The sequence below is a fragment of the Parasteatoda tepidariorum genome, chromosome 9, assembly GCF_043381705.1.
Source record: "Parasteatoda tepidariorum isolate YZ-2023 chromosome 9, CAS_Ptep_4.0, whole genome shotgun sequence".
Lineage (NCBI taxonomy): Eukaryota > Metazoa > Arthropoda > Arachnida > Araneae > Theridiidae > Parasteatoda > Parasteatoda tepidariorum.
The window spans coordinates 63,682,040-63,704,102 of NC_092212.1; the positions used below are offsets into that span (position 1 = coordinate 63,682,040).

Genomic DNA, 22,063 nt, shown 5'->3' on the forward strand with positions numbered 1-22,063 from the left:
TACTATAAATATTTAAAAATAAGTTAGTTATTTACAATTTCTGTTAGTTATGTGCGAGATCTCTTTCTCTCCGAGTGTTTCTATGAAATTCTCGATAAAACAGTTTAACAAAACAATTGTAAGGTATTTTAATGTTCAATTTACATTTAATATATCATCCCCAAAAATTAAGATTAACTTTATATTTTAAAATGTTTTAAAGTTGAAAAATGTTGCAAGAAATTTAAAAAAAAAAATTTTTTTTTTCTCAAGAAAATTCTATTACCTATAATTTAAAATTGCAGATTCCAAATCAGCGATTAGCTCTGAAATCTGTTTTTAATAAACTCATGCAACAGAAAACAAAAATTTCTTCCCTAGTATTATCTATAAATGGTTTTTTTATTATTATTATTATTTATTTAGCATTTTCTAATAGCTTTTGGTTACTATTTATTTGACTTGTTTATTTCATATGCTTTTTCATGTACTCATTCATTTAATGTGCTAATTCTTCCTTTCCGTTGCACTTCCTCCATGTATAGATAATATTATATAATTTAGAGCTTATTTGATGTAATATAAATTGTAATTTTTAGACTGATAATTGTAATTTTTAGAAAAAACTTTGAAAAGAAATTAATTGCCTTTTAATTTATCAGAACAGTTCAGTTTCTCTTTGCCATCATATACAGAATGTTGCTCTTGTTTTACAAATTTGCTACAACGTTTGAATTAAGGACTTGGAGCAATTTAGTGATAGGCTACATTTTCAAATAGTGCAGTATAACATTTTTTTATTAAAAACAAAAAACACTATTTTAACATGGTTGAAATTGCGATTTAAATCAATTGGGTTTTTTTTTAAACCATTTATCAGCTTGATATCAGCTGATTTTTTATTTTAAAAAATTAGTTGTTCTAAAAAAAATCTTGGATTTAAGTAGAAAATATTTTAAGTATGATTTTATTAATATTGAAGATTTTATGCAAAGAAACAAAGTTTAAATTATTATTTGATGTTTAAAATAGACTAATAATAATAATGATAAAGTGATGAGTAAAGATAAATTAGTTTGTAAAAATATAAAAAATTTAGCCAATTTAATAGGAAGATTTTTTAGATAATACATATTTAGCATTACTAATGCCTTTCGGAGGTTTCATTGGCAAGTGCAAAAAATTATTATTTTATTTTTATATCATGATTTTGTGAACCGTGTTTCAATAGCAGTAAAAGGTTTAGTTGTTCCATGATGATATAGATTGCTAAGATATTTCATTGAGCTGTTATACAGTAATCATTTTGTAAATATAAAAAATATATGTCTAGAAACAATACTAAGGAATAGCTTGATATAAAATAACCACCTTGAAAGAAATTGGCATGTTATTAAATAGCCTTGAACCCTTCAAATATTGCATAATTATGTCTTACATGCACCTGTAGTTATATTATTATAAAGCCTCCATGTTTATTGAATAATATTTAATTTTTATATTAAAGCACAATCAAAGGGACTTAGAAAGTGCAACCGAGACATTGTCTGAATACTTGGAAAGAGATATTACACAAGAAAACCTTTTAGATATCAAACAAAAAGTTCAAGACAAGTACAGGTAACACAGTTGATTATCAACTTTTTTTCATTCTCTCTCTCTGTTCTCGCTCTTTGTTCTGTTCACAATAATTTGAGTTTAAGATGCATTTGACTTCTAAGAAAATTATTAGAAACACTTTAATTTTGAAAGTGGGCACTATATTTGTTTTGACATGAATGAAAATTTATAAAAAAAAATGTTTTCTTTTATTTATTTTTTTAAGCTGTGAAATTTAAAAATGCAGTTTTTAAAAAATGTTTTGCAGCAAAATAAAAAAAAAAGATTTGTACAAATTTTTTGTAAGATGATGATTTTATTTTTCTATAGGTGTAGGAGTATTTCTTTTTCTCTAAAAGGTATACCTGAATTTTAAAAAAAATAATTGAAATAAATATCTAAGTTTAACCATTTACTGAATGCTTTTCTTTTTTTTCACAAAATGGAAAACAAATTTGTGAAGTGCAAGTACTGTCTTAAGATAGATACAAACCATAATAGTGAGAAAAGTATTGCATTTTGTTGATCAAAAATCTGGGTTTAGGTTTGGTGGATTTGGTGATAAAGTTGTAGTTTTTATCTAGTACAAACCATAATAGTGAGAAAAGTATTGCATTTGGTTGATCAAAAATCTAGGTTTAGGTTTGGTGTATTTGGTGATAAAGCTGTAGTTTTTATCTAGTAACAAAAATTTTAATTTGAGGATAGATGAAAATTTAGTTTATATTTAATGGCAATAACAGGCATTATACAAATTTTTGAATTAACTAAAGTAGGTAAATAATTGATAGTTCTGCATTGAATGAAAATTTAAAATGATTCTCAAATTGGGATTTTAAAAAATCTGTAGTTAAATGGTCAAAAATTATGAGAATAAAGTTCCATTTTAACTTTGAAGAAGTATTTTATGATTTAGTAAATTTTTTTCACCAAAATTTTTAAAATAATCTTCAAGCTATTGTTTATATTTAAACATTGTCTGATTTTCTTGTTACTAAATCATATCATTTATACCACCGCAAAGCAATCAACAAATTTTCTATGCAATCAAATCTACAAATTTGTCTCTTGGACAACTACTCTTTGCTAAATGCATAAATATGAATGTTACAGCTAAGTAGTCAAATTTAGAATAGTATATGCTTTTATTGTGTATCTGTTCAGAATTTAAAAAAGCATTATATAACAATAAAGTAGAACTTAATTCTTAACTTTTAAACCAAAAATGTTATTGTATTTTTTTTAAAAAAAAAAAAAAGCATTCAGTTGAAGAAAGAAAAAAAAATTTTCCTTTCTTAGAACTTTCTGATTAGTTCATGATTCTGATAAGTTTCTAAGTAAATTGAGTAAATAAAGTCAATATCGAGTTGGCAAGTACCCTTTTTTTTTAAAAAAGAAAATTTAATTTTCGAAAGCCTGTTTTTTGTCTTTTGTTGTCGTTGAAAGCCTGTTTTTTGTTTTGCCTGTTTTTTTGTCGAATGTTGCTAATTTTAATAAAAAGGTTGGTTTGATCGAACTCAACTGGACGACCAAAAGTTCCATTTTCAGCGAAATACAGTCATGTTTCAACATACAGTTCTTTCAGCTTCTACACCCTCTCCATTCACAGCACAAATGTCTTAATCAGCTTTTGCAACCTTAGAACCTTGATTAACATAATGGTGTTGAAAGTATTCATGTTTTTCAACTTAACATTCCATATTAATGATTTGAACAGCAACTTAAATTCCAGTATAACAAAAGGTCTTCTTTTGTATGATCTAAAACGTTATCTTTGAAATAATGACACATGGAATGTTAAAATTTTAAACAACAGGAACTTAGTTGCCAACAAAACAAAAACAAATTTAACCATGTTTGATTTTTAAAATTTTGATATTCAGTTGTTGAACATAAACTTATATTCCAGTAGAACAAAACCATCCTTTTTTTGTATTATCTAAAACATTATGCTTAACTTATGTGGAATGTTTAGAAAAAAGAAACAAGAAATTAGTTCCCAATTTTATTGCATTGCATTAGCAAAGAAAAAAATTGAACTCTTTGATTTTTGACATTCAGTTGTAGAATAAAAACATAGATTCTGGTACCAAAAAAAAACATCCTCTTTCATATGATCTGAAACATTATGCCAAACATATTTGATAACTTGAGTTGCTGGAAAAAGAGAAGAAAAAAATTGTTAACCCAATAATATTGCATTAGTAAAATAAATTGTTTATTTTTTAAAATTTTAATATTAATACAGATTAAAAACTTAGATTCTGGTAGGAAAAAATATCCTCTTTATGTGATCTAAAGCAGTGGCTGCTAACTGGCGGCCCGCAAGGCCTTTTTTTTTTGTGGTCCGCTAACTAAAATATATTAGTTGTCATTTTTTTTGCAAACAATTTTCGTTACAAATTTGTATGGGTTTATTTAAAATACTTTTCTTTCGTTTAAAAAAAAAAAGTTAATTTATTCATTTCTGTGTACATACCAGGGTGCAAAAAAAAAATTTTTCTCAGGTTTTGCATCCAAGAAAATATTTATTATTATTTGTAATTCAATACTTTTGTTTTGATCACTTGAGAAAAATCTGACAGTAATATTTAATGTTCTTTCAAACATGAAAGAGTCCTATATAAAATTTTGACAAAGTTGCGGCCCGCCATTTGACTGGTGTTTTTATTTGTGACCTCCGGTCTCATGTAAGTTGGAAAACCCTGATCTGAAGCATTATGCCAAACATATTTGATAACGTGTAAAATGTTAAAATTAAGAAGAAGAAAAATAAAACAGGAATTTAGTTGCCAACCCAATTAATATGCATTAGCCAAAAAAATATATTTTTTTTAAAAAATTTGATATTTAGTTGTTGAATAAGAACCCTTTAAGTTGCTGTTGTTACAAAGAAATATTTAAATTACTAAAACAATTTTTCTTGTACATATTTTCTTCAATTTCCTTCTAGGTATTGTGAAAGTCGGTGCAAAGCGCTGCTGGAGCATGTGCATGAAGGTTATGAAAAAGACTGGTGGGAATATATCGACTGAGATTTTCATTACAAATCTCCAAAATTTCTTACAGAAGCTAAATTGTTGCATAGACTGAATCATACATTGACTGTTAAAGAAATTCCCCACGTCCAATGAAAAAAGGAGAAAAAAAATTTTTTTCTCAGTAGGATAAACAATACTGCCACAGACAATAAACTTTGTATTTGTGTGTGTGTGTGCGTGGACGCGCAATAAGTGGATGAACAGATTCGACTCTCGGGGGAATATTTTTTGATTCCTAACAGCTTTACTTCAGATAATTTAATAAAATTGAATTATTGTACCCTCTTTGAATTTTTGATTTTTTTTTTCTTCAAAATATTGTATACTCATTTCAAATTACTTTTATTTGATAAGATAATAATTATTTTAATACTCAATAGCTGCTAGTTTATTGTAGAGAACAGCAGAATATCAATTCTGATGAAGTACAATAATTAAAAACACGCATATTAATTTAAAGAGTGAATAAGTTGAGGTATTGCATGGTTTTTAAATTCTGTTTGAAATTGATTTTGTATACTTTTTATTGAAATGGTTATGTTTCAACACTTGATACCAGAATAAGTGTATAAAAAACTACCCCTTCTTGAACAATTAAAATAATGAATAATTTTTAATTTATTTATTATACACTCTTGATCGTTTGTTTGTTTCATTAAATAAAGTAGTTGAAATTGATTTAAAAAAAAGTCCTGTTTTTTATTCTTATTAGTTATTTTAATCAAATTATAATTGCCATTATAGCAGCTTATGTGACACGGAAAAGCATGCACAGCAGAATCTCAACTAATTCAAAACTTGTTATGGTGTAGATTTGCTTTTATTAAATAAATTTTTTAGTTACGCAACTATAAAAATGTTTTACTCAGGCTACCAAAAAAATTACAAGTTCCTTTTTTTTATTTTTAAATAATGAATAAAATTTGGTTACTGTTTCAATTGCCTAGTTGTTGAAACATATGTTTATTGAACCATTTAGTGCAATAGTTGCTCAGCTCTAAAAAATTATACAAGTATGAACAAAACCATAACAAGCTTCTACTATATTAATTATACAAACCATAACAAGCTGTAATTTATTTTTTTTAAATCACTTTTTGTTTTTCTTTGATACTTACCAGATATTTGCATGTTTCTTTTAAAGACTCATTTGTAATAAGAATGTAGAAATGAAGGAATATAGTAACTCATACTCAAAATTAAGTAAATTACAAAAACAAAACAAAAAATAATAAAGTAAATATTTTTTTGCAAAAGGAATCTTTGTGCAACACCTATTAATTTCAGAGAAATTTAGGATTTTGCCAAACTCACATTAAATGTGGATTGTAAGTGGTTCAATTACTCCTTCTCTAATGCTGTCAAATTCTTCGTTTTACAAACGTTTGATCAAAATGCTGGTGCAGCAACTGGAAGTGATAGCGAATGTATTCACTTTTGCAACTACAAGTTGACCTGTAAATAACCAGAGTCTCCTCTTGGCGAGTCAACAAAAAAAAAGTGGCAAATTGAATTAAATGAACAACTGGTCTTTTTATAAGTTGTTTAATGATAAAAATAAATCAATGCGCAACAGAATTTTCATTTATATGTCCTGTGTCTCCATTCAAAATTTTCAGAAACTATCAATTTGTGATAGAAAGATTCATGTGGAAGAAGAGTTTTTTTTAACTACTCATGTTACCTAAAGTTGTAAAGAATGCACATTAAGTGTATTTCGCCTCCCTAAATATTTTTAAAAGAAGTTCTGTAAAGTCAGTATGTTTAACTAAATTGTTTCTCATATTTTGAATATGAAATTTTGTTTTTAAAAAAAAATATAAAGTTTGCAAAAAGGGTCTATTAAATAAAAAAAGACCTATCAATATAGGTCACAGACTCATTAAGTTAAGTGGCTACTGATCGAAAATTTAAATTTTCAGGTCTAACTACCACCCCTAATTTCCAGTTGTCAACCAAACTTTGATAAGGTTTTTGTATTAGATGAAACATTTAGTAAAAAATTGCTTTGTTAAACTGATGGTAAAATTCCGGTTTGTGATAAGTGTATTCTGTTTTAACAAATAAAAAAAAAACCATGTAACGGGTTCTGCTTAAATATTATTTGTTGGGAATAACTCAAATTAGGTTTATTTGTAGTTGTGTACTCTCCACATCTTAATAATCCAATTTCTTTTCTATTACATAGGACTTGCATCTGTTAGTATAATTGAGATTCTGCTGTTTTTCAGTTTTATATATCTTATAAGGAGCTATTTAAACAAGATACAAAAGTTGAGTTGTTTTAAATAAATTTGATTTTGGTATTGTTTCTTAGCTAGTACATCTTAAAATTTATTTATTAAAACTTATGCATTATGTGAAATGAAAACTAAATGTTTAGTGTTGTGAATTATGAATGAAAATATTTTTCTTCTTTTACAATTGATTTTTTTCTCTCTTTTTTTTCATTAAGAAAAATGAATCGTTGTAATATACTAAAACTTGTAAATATGATATATTATAATTCATGTTGTTTTATTAATAATTAATTTTTTGTTGATTATTTTTATAAACTACTCTATTTATCAAATTACTAAAAACTTCATTATCTCCTAAAATTATTTATAAAAGCTTTAACTGTAATGAATTGAGTGTGGTGCTGTATGTTAAAATAAAAATTAAAGCTTTTTATTAAACCACTAAAATTCTGCATAAATAAACCATAGTTTATTATGAATTGGTTAGACTTGTGTGAAACCAGTAAAGAAATTCTCTTTGTTCTGTGTGCGGCATTAAAAACTCAGAAAATTAGAGTTAGAATTTTTTTATTGTATACGTATAAGACTTGCTTCGAAACAGGTGCACCACATTTAAAAAAGAATCCATTGGGGCGCATTTAAAATTGTTTATCTGTACAAAAAGTTGTAATGAAGTTGGACTGTGGTTTATCATCCGAATAAAGTTCTTATTTACATTTGTCTTGTTTCTTTAGGTTGTGGCGTAACTACCACTACAAATATTATATACCAAATCACTAGTATATAAGACATGTTGACTCGATTCTATCCTGAGGTACCTTTTGATAGTTGAAGGTTGACATAGTCGATAAATAAATCCCCTCAAGGTGCAGCCTTCAGCTTCTTCAACTTGCATGTTAACACTTAAGTGTGTAATCTTGGGTGTGTCACAATTTCTTAAGGAGTTTGGAAAGCTTATAAAGCCTTTCTAAGATATATTTATGGCATTACATCAAAAATTATGTGTTTGTATCCCCTATGCCTTGTGATTTACAGAATTATGACAAGGGATCACTACCATTAAGGGTGACATGTTGCAGTGAGTGTGGCAAGAATTTGGCTTTAGACTAGAAATCTGCAGGGCTGATTGTGCTCTGGAAAAAATCTGAATTTTTCACTAACAGTGATCCGGAAATCGAAGGGCCAGGCGTTTCAAAAAATCATTGATCACAGCAGTTTCCGTAAATCAAATTTTCAAAGATGGAACTTAAAACCACAGTTTATTTTATTTGTTTGTAAGTGAGAGCCAGATACTTTATAAGCTTATATCCATGATTAATATACATTTTTTATCAGTAAATAGTTATTATAATCGTAAACTCAAGAAAGAAAGACATGTTTGTACATTTTAATTACTTCTCCAGGTCATCATAGGTGTGTGTAAATAGTATAGGTAAAATTTTAAATATATTTTAAGTAAACTAAGAAATATTGGGAAAAAGGAAAAAAACCTTGTTTAAATTTTTTTCAATTTAAGTGTCGTTTTTTTTTTGTTTGTTTTTTTAACTCAAGAAATGTTTTGGAATTTTAACTTGGGCTCACAATCACCCTTGAATCTGTCTTAGAATTCCAAACCCTGTAGGCCATTGTGACGCACCTTGTACTACACATACAATTTGTAATGTGTTGAATTGAATTACAGGATTTATTACAATTAAATTGAATCCTATGATTAAAACACCTTAATTCTTTTAACAGTTGTCTTTATGCAGAAAAAAAAATTCTTTTCCTGTGTTGACGTATGGATAATTATATGAACGTCATTTCCTCATTAATTCAAAAACTAATTTATATATTTTTTGTTCTATTCTATTCCTCGAAATGTGCTCTGTCGAACATAGTTTCCGGATTATAATTTTTAGTTAGTGTGTATTTTTAAAACTTTTTCAAATTTTAAGTTTAAAAAATATTTACAACCTTAAAATTTCGTTCGATAGTATACATTTCAATGAACAAAATTTTTTAAAAAAACTGGCTACTAAATAAATGAAGAAATTGCTTTCATATATGACATAAGCTCATGAGCATAAATCGTATGCATTGGGTAGTGAGAATGGTCCATTACGTATTACTGCCAGATAGTCATAGACTTTACTTATGTTATAGTAGAAAGTGAAATTAATAAAATTCTCGAACTGAAAGTAAGCAAACTTTTTAAGCTAATAAATAATATTTCATCAAAAGGTTAAAATATGAAACTTCACTTTAATAATCGTTTCTTGCAATCGTCAAAGGAGAAGTTGCTGGAATGTAATTTACTTTAAGTGATGTTGATGCATAATAATTAATGTAATCACATTATTTCAGAAAATGAAAATAATAAAATTCACGAATTGAATCTAAAAAAAAGTCACTCAAGTTATAGGAACAAACTAATATTCTATGCATTAAAATCACGTTAAAGATATCACTAAAATGAAAACATAAGTCAAAATAAATCAAATAAACTAAATCACAATTATTGTAATATTTGACAACCGAGACTTTGCGTAAATGTAACAGACTTTAAACAATTAAAATGACACATATGAATTTATAGTTTGTAAAATAACGACAGAGTGGAATTAATAAAAATTTCGACCTGAAACTGTTAAGTTACTTAGACTTAGAGGTTGGGCAGCTCCAAAGAGCAGGGCACATCGACTAGAGGTCTATTATACCCAAAAACTTTCTGAACTAATAAATAATATTTCATCAAATAATTACTACTGAAGTAAAAAAATACATAAACAAAAAATGTGGAACTAGCATAATTGCAATTGTCAAAGGAAACATTGTTAAAATGCAATGTAATTTTAGTAATGTTAATAAAAATTCATGCAATCACATTTCAGAAAGTGACAATAATAAAATTCACGAATTGAACATAAAAAACGACGCAAGTAATCTGTATTAAGAATCATTTTATGCAATGAAACCACCCACAATAGTAACAATTTAATAGAAAATGATAATGAAAGATAAGACACTGCAATATATCACTAACGATATATTGCAATAATCACATATGATACCGTGTAAATTAAATGCCCAAGAAATATTGCAATTTAAAAGAAATAATACAAATAGAATTTTAGAAAGTCAAACGAAAAATTTTCACGAACTGAAAAAGAAACAAAGCGAGCAATCTGACTGAAGTATTATTTTGTCTCATAAGATCTTCCTCAAAAGTCTCAATTTAATGGAAAATAAAAGTGGCAACAATTACAAAATTAAGAAGAATTAAAATACCACTATTGATAATATATTGCCTATGTCACTTGGACATTGTGTAAATGAAATACACAATAATTAATGCAAAAATAAATTGTAGAATTAAAATTTCAGAAAGTGAAACTAAAATATTTCAGAAACTGGAAAATAAGGAAACAAAGCAAATAATCTAATTTAAGGATTTTTTTTTTGCCGATTTAATCATTCATAAAAGTCTAAATTACGTCGTAAAGAAACATTACAATAGCAAAATTTAAAAGAATTAAAATTGCATTAATAATATATTGCGTTGTGTAAATAAAATGCAAAAGAAATATTAAAATAAAATAAAAGAATTTTAGAAAGTGAAACTAAATATTTTCATCAACTGAAACTGAAAAAACAACGCAAGTAATATCTGATTTTGCAAGTGATATTATTTCAACTAGTACAATCACCCTCAAGAGTCTAAATTCAGTAGAAAATAAAAATAACAAAAGATAAAACAATGATTATATCGCTAACGATAAATTTCAATTATCATTCAAACACTTAGTAAATGAAATGCGCAAGAAATGATGCGAATAAATAATCAAATTTCAGAAACTGAAAATAAAAATAAACGCAAGCGATCTGACTAAGATTTTTATTTTATCCAATAAAATCATCCTTTAAAATTTCTATTTAATCGACGAAAAAATGACATCAATATTAAATTAAAAAGGATTAAAATGTCACTACTATATTGCATTTGTCACTAAGACACTGTGTAATTGAAATGCACACAAAATAAGTAACAGAAATAACGATAACAGAATTTCAGAAAGTGAAACTAAAAAATTTCAGAAACTGAAAAATTAAGAAACAAAGCAAGACTTAAGTATTATTTTATCTAATATAATCATCCATAAAAATGTCAAATTAATAGAAAATAAAAATTACAAAAAAAGTTAAAACAATGATAATATCACTAACGATATATCAATAATTATCAAATTAAATGTACAAGAAGTAATGCAAGTAACAGAATTTCAGAAAGTGAAACTAAAAAAATTTTAATTGAAGATAAGAAACAAAGCGAGTAATCTTACTTCAGTATTATTTGATCCAATAAAAGTCATTTCATAGAAAATAAAATTGTCAATAATAATGAAGTATAAAACAATTTAAATGTTACTAATAATATATTGCATTTGACATTTAGACTCTGTGTAAATTAAACACAAATAAATAAGTAAAAAAGGGCATGAAATTGAAACCATCATTTGAGAAAGTGAAACTAAATTAAAATAGCGAACTGAAAGTAAAAAGCAAGCATGACGTAAGTGATCGATTGTCCAATAAAAAGTCAGTATTATTACGTCATCTCAAGGTTTATATACGAGTTACATGTCAGAGCGAAGCGAATTTTCCAAACGGAAACATGGATCAGCTGTGAAATGTTAGAAGGATGAATGAAAAACGTTTGAGTCGAAAATGTAGTGGATTCGAAAATTAAGAGAAAAGGAAAGCGAATATTAAAAAACGTTTTAATGGCAGATCAAAAACGGTTCGGCTCTTATTGTAAACATGGCTACAAAAAGAAATTTTTCCGAGATCGTTATAAACATTGGGTAATTAATTATTTTATTTATTGACTTAATTATTTTTTCAATAAAGTCATACGTAAAAGTTTTCAGTTAAATCGAAAATAATAATAAAATCTTAAAAAATTAAAATATCACTAATATTGTATTGCATTTGTCACTATGACACAGTATTAATGTAAAGCACAAGAAATAATGCAAATAGCAGAAATCATAATAGAATTTCAAAAAGCTAAAAATCTTCAGGAATTGAATATAAAAGCACAAAAGAAGGAATCTGACTTAAGCATTATTTTATCCAATAATAATTAATAATAAGTCAAATTAATAATTTTCAATAATAATTAATATAAGACAATTAAAATATCACTAATACTACATTGCATTTATCATTTAGACGCAACGTAAATTAAATGCGCAGAAAAGAATGCTAATGAATAAGTAAACAAAGGTATAAAATGTATACGGAAACTGAAACCGTTATTTCAGAAACCGAAACCGTCATATTAGAAACTGAAACCATCATTTCAGAAACTGAAACCATTATTTCGGAAACCGAAACCATTATTTCAGAAACTGAAACCGTCAATTCGGAAACTGAAACTAAAAAGCAAGCATGACGTAAGCAATCGATCGTCCAATCAACAACCAGCATTATTACGTCATCTCAGTGCATTTAAACGAGCCACATCTGGAAATTTTTTCAGACGGACGCTTGATCAGCTTTGAAATGTTGCAAGGAGGAATGGCTGACTTTGAAGTAGAAGATGTTGTGGATTCAAATATTAAGAGAAAAGGAATATTTAAAGGAGTTTTCATGGCAGATCAGATACCAGCATCGCTTGAAAACAATTCGGCTTTTATTGTAAACACCGCTACAAAAAGGCATTTTTTCCGAGATCGTTATAAGCATTGGGTTGCATTTTACGTAAAGGACGAACATAATTTGGAATTCTTTGATTCTAACGGATGGCACCCGAACGATTACGGGGATTATTTTCAATCATTTATATCGAATCGTCGAGTTAGATACAATAAAACAAAATTTCAAGGCTATTCGAACTTATGTGGCGGTTACGCTTGCCTTTTTGTTATTCAAAAATGTAACGCGGAAGTTTCACTAAACCAAATCGTAAAATGGTGTAAAGATAAAATGCATAAAATCGGCTCTCTAACCCTTGACCCTTACGTTTATGATTTTTTGAGTAAACAAGATTTAGATGATATGAAAAGCCGGTTTTATTATGAAGAAATAAAAATAACCATTTTGAATTAATTTCTTGTAAAAAAAGGAAAATATAGTCTGCAAATTAATCGACAGAATGATATTCGAATTTAAGGTTTTTTGAGTAATTATGACAGTTTTCTTTCGATTAAATTTGGCTTGAAAATTTAATCAGTGAAATATTGTTACATTTTTGCAAACTTCGACGTATCAATGTATTTAAAATACAGACTTAGCAGAGGAAAATTAATATATGTCAGTATGTCACACACAATACAGAATTGAAGGATCGTTAATTTTCACATCTAAAAAACTTCGCTGAAACGTTGGCTACTATAAATCAGCAGCCAGATGTACGAGTTACTGAACCTTTAAATTTGATAAAGCCAGATGAGGAGTATTTTTAGAACATAATAACGAAAAGAAGAATATTTTTTAAAAAATTAATTTCAAAAATTTAAAGAACAACGAACGCTTAAGAAAATTAAACCTTGAAGAATAGTAATAAAAAACTTTAGAAGAAAAAAAAAACATAAAACTAAAAAGGAAAAAAAAAGACAAATTAGAAAAGAATAATAAAAAGTTCTTTTAAAAAATAGGATAAAACCTTTTAATGCTACCTAGAATAAACTATTATTCTAGAAGGTCCCAAGTCCTTAAAAAGTAGAGGGAGAGGTTATTATCTAAACAAACAGTCTTCATATCTCGTTTGTACTTCTTTTTCGTGGATGGTTAATCGTATAACGTATATTGTATCCGTCGTTGAACAGTTAAACCAATTTTAGATTTACGACTACTAATGTTCAACTCCGTAGCGTTGTAATTTTGAACCAATCCAGAAGATAAGGAAACTTCTATATCAGTACCCCCAGAGGTATTGATTTGTTATGGGAACATGGAGGACTTTGTGACTCGGCAGATTTAACGTGCACCAGTCACCATTTACTACACGGAGAGTCTTCAGCCGGCGGAGATCGAACCCACGAACTCTCGGACATTGGACTCATGATTTCTACTCCTAATTAAGTATTGAAACCTGTAAAAAAAATTCTAAAAGACTAGTCTATTATTAGCTTGTTGTTATTACATGCGTTTTAATGACATGGAGTCTAAAAAATTCAAAGATTGTACGTTTCTAATTCGCATTAAAATATAGTGCCTTGTAAAGTCTTAAAATAAATTTGCTCAAAACAAAATTGTGTTATTCTATAAATTATTGTTTTACACAAATCTCACACTTTTCTTGTTTTTTGGTTGAGGAATTTTTAACTAGGACAAAATTAGATAATTACATTCCGGTATAAGATGAGTGACATGTTTTACAAAGAAAAGGGGGGGGGATATATTATTTAAATTATAAGGAGTAAGGTTAGGTCCAATTTTTGGGTTTATGACTACTAATGCTCAACTCTGTAGCCTAACCAATCCAGAAGACAAGAAAACTCCTGGATCAGTATCCCTAGAGGTATGATTCCTTATGGGAACATGGAGGACTTGGTGACTCGGCAGATTTAACGTGCATCAGTCATCATTCGACCGGCGGGGAGCGAACCCACGACCTTTTAGACATGGACCCAGTGCCCTACCAACCAGGCTATCCCAGTCCTACGGCATTACATTTATTTAAAACTGCTATAGATTTTAATAAATATTTTTTTGGGGGCAAATTAAAAAAAAATTTGTGTGATAATTAATGTAAAACAATTCTAACAGCACCATAAATACACACAATTTTAAATGATTTAATGCAAACATTTTCTTTCCTCCTAAGAAACAAATTTATTTTACGTTTTCTTCTTATCCGAAGAAAAACTTCATTAAGAAAGGAAACTATTAAAAGTGAGATGTTATGATGACATTATGTACTACTTACGGTATTATGCACTACAGGTAATATGTTAATTGGTGCTGTTTTGATAAGAATTTTACAATGGATTCCTTGTAGTTTCAGAAAATATTTTTTCTTAATAGCAACAAAGATAATGTATTAATATTTTAATGAAGTAGAATTAAAAGAACTTCTTTTTAACGAACTTCCCTATTACGAATTTCTCTGTTTTGCGAATTTATTCCAGAAACCAAGAACATTTTGGAACATTTTCCAAATAGCGAAATGAATTTTCTAACGAACTTTTCTTTGAGATCCACTTTCCCTATTTCTGTAAAATTTCAGAACATTTTAAACTTGTTAAGGCATTTTATGGGGGAAATGCCCTTTAATTGATTTTTGAAGCCACTTAACTTTTAGAGAAAGCAGTAAAATCCCTTTCCCTTTTTGCATTTCAAACGAAAAACTCAAACAAAATTAACGAATTTTATCAGTAGCCATTAAACTTAAGAACGCATGTGGTAATGCAAATTTAATATTACTTTTATAATAAATGCAGGTATAATTTTACGCATAAATTTAGCATCTTTTAGTTTAAAATATATATATTTTTTTTTAAATGGCGGGCACTTGGGGTTTTTCCCATTGGCCACAGAAATGCCAGAACTGGTTTACAGGGCGGGTCACATACACACAAAGAGGAAAGGACATAGAACACGGAGAGAGAAAGAAACATCCATGCCCTGAGCAGGATTCGAACCCGCGGCCAATGGCTCCGCGGTCAGACACGCTAACCACTCGGCCGCCTGATCGGCTAGTTAAAATGTATGTAGCGTGATAGTATAACACTCAATAATATTTTGCTCTATTCCTGCTTTCCATGCAGATTTCTCTTATGGTTAAGATTTATAAAATATATAGTAGTTACTAGTTTACAAGATAAAGGTGTATTAATTGCTATTTTAATTATTGTTGTTAATTTACGTCGCACTAGAGCTGCACAATGGGCTATTGGCGACGGTCTGGGAAACATCCCGGAGGATGATCCGAAGACATGCCATCACAATTTTGATCCTCTGCGGAGGGGATGACTCCCCCGCTTCGGTAGCCCGACGACCTGCGCGCGAAGTCGAGAACTTTACGAGAACTTTACCGTGTCTTATCGATCAGTCCACTGCGGGACGCTATTTTAATTATGTCTACTGTTTATGAATTTAAAACCTGTTTTATATCGTTTAAGTATTTTAAAAGGTGACCCCGCAGTGGACTGATCGTTAAGACACGGTTTCCAGCAGATCACCGAAGTCAAGCATCACTGGCTACGGTCAGTGTACGGGTGGGTGACCACTTGGATCAGTCTGCGTAGGGACCGAGGGTGTGCGGTATTGGTCCTCGTTAAACTGTGCTACCGTAAAGTTCTCGACTTCGCGCGCAGGTCGTCGGGCTACCGAAGCGGGGGAGTCATCCCCTCTGCAGAGGATCAAAATTGTGATGGCATGTCTTCGGATCATCCTCCGGGATGTTTCCCAGACCGTCGCCAATAGCCCATTGTGCAGTTCTAGTGTGACGTAAAGTAACAACAACAACAGAAGGTGACTTTCTATTTAGCGAATTTTCTATGTAACGAAATTATCATCGGAATTTAGCGACTTCGTTAAATAGAGGTCCGACTGTATTTTAAGAGGTCAGATGGAGAAATGGTAATGCTACAAAATCCTTTTTAAATTCTGATAAAAATTCTTTTTTTTTTAAAATTTCACTTTAAGTTGGCTGCCACTGACAGATGTATTCTGCATGAAACTTAAATGACGAAGGGTCATGGAATAAGTATGAAATACATTAATTTAAGTATAAAATATATCAATATAGGTACAAAATATTACATTGGTATATTTGGTGTTTATTAAAATTGCATCAATATTAAGCAGTTTTCATACCTATAGTTTGGGAATAACTGTTTTTACATCCCCTCGAAAGGGATGTACACCTAAGAAAATTACTTGATAGTGGTGAACTTTGACTATTTTGAGTTGGCCGCGAGCCAAGTGATGCTGAATACATTTTATTTTTTCTCTAATGGGATGACAAACAACGAGCTTTGCTACTTTAATATCGCAAAGCCACCGAAAAGGGTAACAAAAATTGTTTTAGCTATATTAATTATTACTTAGTGGAAGAACCAGGTGACATTTTGAGAACGGAAAAAAAGTCGTATCATAATTTGGAATAAAAATCATGCACGCATACTAAAAACTAATGTGGATAGTTATGTTAAAATTAAAATGAAGGCAAAAACAGTTACTTTAAACATACCCATATAGATGCAACCACTTTGTTATTTTCTCTAATTCATTAATTTCCCGAAAAATGTCATTTACCTATATCGAACATTAAGCTTTTCAATAGTGTCGGAATATGACTTTCAGTTTAGAGAATGATTTTGTAGTGCTTCTCAGTATTTGCCCTTTTTTTTTATTGACCCCGTGCGAAGAACGGGTATTCATCTAGTTAAATATAAATTTCAAATTTTAATTCAAAATATAAATTCTAATTGTCGAACAAAACAAGTTAAATGGCTTCAAAGTTGAAAAAAAAGTAGTTTCTTTTCCTAATACAAGTAATAATTTTATTTGACTTTACTTTCGAGTTTGTGGAAGGTATTTATAAATATTAAAAAAAATTAAATTATAATATCAATATTTGAATTTTTTATAGGCGTACCATTCTTATTCAAAAAAAATTATTCATTTAAAATCAGGGTTGGGTTTTTGACGTCAAAAAGTGGTTTTTGACATGACAAGGGTATAATACTGGTTTAAACCGTCAAAAACCCGTCAAAAATGTCAAAAACTGAAGTTTGCCAAGAAAATATATAAACTTCAAAACTACCAACAGTTGCCATGCATTATATTGAAATTTAATTATACTATAGGTAATCAGCAGGTTTTAAAATATTTTTTAATTAAAATTAAGGTAAAATAACAGATTTAAAATCTCAGAAATTTATATTCAAATGCATGTGCAGAAAAATTTTGCACAAAATTTTTTTAAATATTTATATTTTGAAAAAAAAAATTTTTTTTTTGATACTTAAGAAAATTAAAAGTTTATTACTATGCATTTTTGACATATAAGGAACATATAACTAATATTTATAAGGAACTTACAAGTTATGTTGTATAAATACAAACTTGATACAAGTGTATAAAAATTTTTTTTAATGTTATACCGAATATCTTTATTATCCAGTATGTTAATTTGAATTTAAAAGTAGTTATATTTGTGAATAATGATAAATATAATTCATATTGTTTATTATATTTATTTATAATTATTACACTTATCATTTTAAAACAATTTTTACCTCTTAATTTTTTTCCCCCACTTGTATTAAGAATACAAATAATGCATATCTTGAAAGCAAGAAGTAATTATTCAACAGCTGAATATTTAGATATTCAACAAAACTATATAGTATTCAGCAAAATGAAATTCACAAGTATTTGGATAAACTAAATTTTCAGCATAGTAAATGAATAGGCTGAATATACTGTAAATCGACACTAACTACTCTGTGTATTTAACAGAAAGCACTTAAATTTGTATTGTCTTATGTTAAAAAGATTATTAAGAAGATTTAAAAGAATATTAAAAAGATTTTTCTTTAAAAGATGTCTAATGTACAAAACTGCTAATGTTTATCTTTAAAAATGTCTAATTTTTAGTATAATCTATACTATACACTAAATTTGGTTATAAATAAATTTCTTAATAATATCACTGCAGATTTTCAATAACACATGAAAATGAATACATAATATTACAAAAGATGTGAGCTTTTAAAAGTACAAGATTTTGGTTACTGTTCAAAATATAAGTGTTTCTTCAAAATTTAAAATTTATTTTTTCTAGAACATATTTAGAAACACTATCCTTTAAAAAATATATAAATTTTATGTATTAATTAAATTTCACATATGAATATAGGTTTTTGACATTTTCGACATTTTTGACAGTGAGGTTTTTGACGTGACGGTTTAAACCACGGTTTAAACTGTCAAAAACTGTCACATGTCAAAAACCTGCCAACCCTGTTTAAAATTAAATTTTATATTACAACAGAAATTTATTGTAACAAAAATTTCAGGACCAAATAATGAATTCTAAAAAGTCTGCTCTGCAATACTCCGTAAAGAACACCATTAACATATATTTAAACCAGGGTTTGTGATATTTTTGATTTTTATTCAAATACATTGTAAGAACTTTAATTTTTGATTCAAAAAACTTTATAAATGTTTAATCAAAAAATTAAATTAATATTAAAACTATATTATAACAATATTTTAGAAACACTAACTTACTAAAATAATTTTTCATTCTAATACATAGCTTTGAACGCATGAATGAAATTTAAAGACTGGATGAAATAGAGAATTTAAAGAATTCTTCAGGGGTCTGTCTAGGTTTTTCTGAGAGGTACATATTTTGTGAAAATTAAAAATTGTATTTAAAAATCAACACAAAAATATGGTAAAAATATAAATTTATCGTTTCTTACGAGACTCAAAAATAAAATTTAAAAAAAAAAACGTATTTTGTGAAACTGCCGTTTTTCTTAAAGTTGAATCTGTGAAGGGATCGCTAAACGGTAGTAAATTTGACTTGGACAGACCCCTGTTCTTTAACCATTTTCTTTTCCCTGTTCTTTAACAAAGTTTCAATTAGCAAACCATAATTTTAATTTAAAATTGTGATTTTTTAAATCTTTTTTTCTTGATTTTTAAAATGCCAAAATAAATGTAACAGATTGTGTTTATAAATAAAATGTATTCATTTATCAAAAAATAAATATTTAATCTATCTATTTTTATATTAAAATATTCATTTTTAATCCTATAACAAAATAGATTTAGGCTAATTATTTTTTTAAAAAATCTACGTACTCATTGGAATTTTTTTTTCACAAAATTTCTTTATAGAAAATCTGATAATGTCAAAGATACTGTAAACATATTATGAGAAAAAATACCAGTTATCAGTTAATAATCCCACTGCATCAAATAGACTTTGAAACAGTTTGAAAGGCATATAGAGTATATTTTTGGCCTATTAGAGGAATTTCTTTTTAATATAACCTCAAGTTTTAGAAATATACATTTTCCACCAATAAAATATAATGTAGATTTTAATTCCATGCTTTTTCAATCAAAACGTAGAGTTTTAATTAACATTATTTGCATTTTTCTTGGAAAAGATTTCATGTTTATTAATTACTTTCTACAGTTATGCAAGTCTATATTAAGACTGCATTAAATGTTTACTTCAATCTCAAGAATCAAAAGATTTTTAAAATTGTAATTTCAAATGTGTTGGAATTTAACATACATCAGGAAAGAAAATAATTTTGTTAACTAAAATTATTTAATACAGCAATTTATTTAAAATAAATTTTAAAACTAAGAAAAGAAAATAATTAAAGTATCAATAATTTAAAACATTGTTTTTCAACTTTTAAAATCAATATATATATAAAAAAAATCATTGGATTTAAATCAACAAACCCTGATTTAAACTTTTAAAAAAAGGTAGCTTAGTTAATTTTCCCAAGGGCAGTTTTCCCCACAGTGGTAGAAATTACCAAATATTAACCAAAAATGCAAAAATCTTAAAAGTTTCAAACTGACATACATTTTTTACACTCTTGAAAATCACTAGGTTCTACTTTTTTATCGATTAGTAATTAAGTTGGAAAAAGTAAAAATAAACTCATAAATAAAAAGAAAGATAGTTTAAATTGTTTATACACTTAAGTATTATTTTGCAACACAGCATTACATCTTAACGTGAGTAATTTTCTAAAATAAATTTTCCAATACGAAGTAGAAAATTTTGGAACTTTTTTCTCTTTCGATACATAAAGACACCCTTGATGTTTATAAATGTACTGATAATGTAGACTCACTTTTTAAAAGTAGAATAATAGAATGCATTTTTATTTTAGCAATTGGGTGCACTGAATGGATATAGGTGACTATTTAGCAAGAACTGAACAGTACAGTTCATCTCCATCATTAAAGTTCACCAAAAAAAACTTATTTACGTGTTTTTAAGATACTATGAACCTACAGAAAATTAAAAATTATCTTATTTCCAATGTAACATAAACTTGTTATTTCTTTTAAACAGAAAACGAAAGAGTGAAATTCCAACAAAATATGATATGTAAGAAGATGACAATGAATTTTATCGTCAAATCTAATTTGTTCCTACTTAAAACAATTTTGTCAGAAAAAATCTGTTAAAATATTTCAAGTTATATTTTTCACATTCCGATTTTATAATTAACATCAGAATTGAAAACAATATTACTCTTTAAAACATACTGGTTAATTGATTTAATATCCTTCATTTGATTATTTGTGTAGATTCAATTACACAGATTAAACTTATATTTAACATAGTTGACGATCTCTACAGTCAGCTAAACTGCTATTGAGAGATGAGAAATATTATTGATAAGATATATAATGAAATTGAATTGAACAAAATTAATTAAGTAGCAATTAAAGAAAAAGAGCTTTATAAACGGACTTAAATTTGCTTTTTCTATAATCTGATTAAAAAAAAATTTCTTAAGTGTAAAATAGCAAAATTGTGCTACCCAATATGTAATTCTATTACCACTAACTACATTATTCTTTAAAAACATATTTAAAAATTTTATACCATCTTATATCTGCTAAGTAATGAAAAGAAAAAAACAAAATATTCAATAAAATGCAACCTCTTCAAATGAAAGAAAAAACTTAAGCATTTTCACAGAAATGGTAACGTGATGCAATTAGAACCAGTACTACTCCAACATTAATAATATTATGGTAAAATTCACATGTTATTATAAATCAGAATAGTAAAATAAATTAAAATACATTAATTTTCATTCGTTATTTTTAATCATAGATTTATATTACACGATTTTATTCTTCTAATAATATGTCTTAAACATGTTAATTTGGAAGATTTTCGTGTGTGGCCGAATAATTACAAAATCTTGGCAACTTACGGGCAACAGCCAGCGACAAACTTAAAAAAAAAAAAAAAATCACAGAAAGGGAATAACTTGAAAGGTTTAATTTTTAGCCATCCCCGCAAACATCTACATATTTTTTAAAAATAAATTTGCAAGTTTAAAAATTATTCGGCACTTTCGTGATTGCAGTTAACTTGACAGATTTATATATATATATAACTGCCCAGCTTAAACACTATTACTTTAGCAGTATTAAATTCTATTAATTAAATTTTTTTAAATTTCGTAACTTGCAATGCAC

The 22,063-nt window shown here is 27.5% G+C and overlaps 1 protein-coding gene and 1 long non-coding RNA gene across 2 annotated transcripts in view; one reads left to right on the forward strand and one right to left on the reverse strand.

Annotated features, from left to right (window-relative positions):
* The window catches only part of LOC107440866 (E3 ubiquitin-protein ligase ariadne-1), a 27,945-nt gene extending 20,370 nt beyond the window's left edge, over nucleotides 1-7,575 (forward strand). Inside the window, exons 13-14 of the mRNA XM_016053930.3 lie at nucleotides 1,487-1,599; nucleotides 4,532-7,575. Of these exons, the coding sequence (XP_015909416.1) occupies nucleotides 1,487-1,599; nucleotides 4,532-4,613 (195 nt within the window). The 3' untranslated portion in view covers nucleotides 4,614-7,575. The remainder of the gene's footprint in view (nucleotides 1-1,486; nucleotides 1,600-4,531) is intronic.
* LOC122270562 (uncharacterized) lies at nucleotides 3,571-11,481 on the reverse strand. The gene is made up of 2 exons (XR_006225882.2): nucleotides 11,182-11,481; nucleotides 3,571-3,735 (listed from the first exon to the last, which is right to left on the reverse strand). It is a non-coding gene; the product is annotated as an uncharacterized lncRNA (long non-coding RNA).
* Between the last annotated feature and the right edge of the window lie 10,582 nt (nucleotides 11,482-22,063).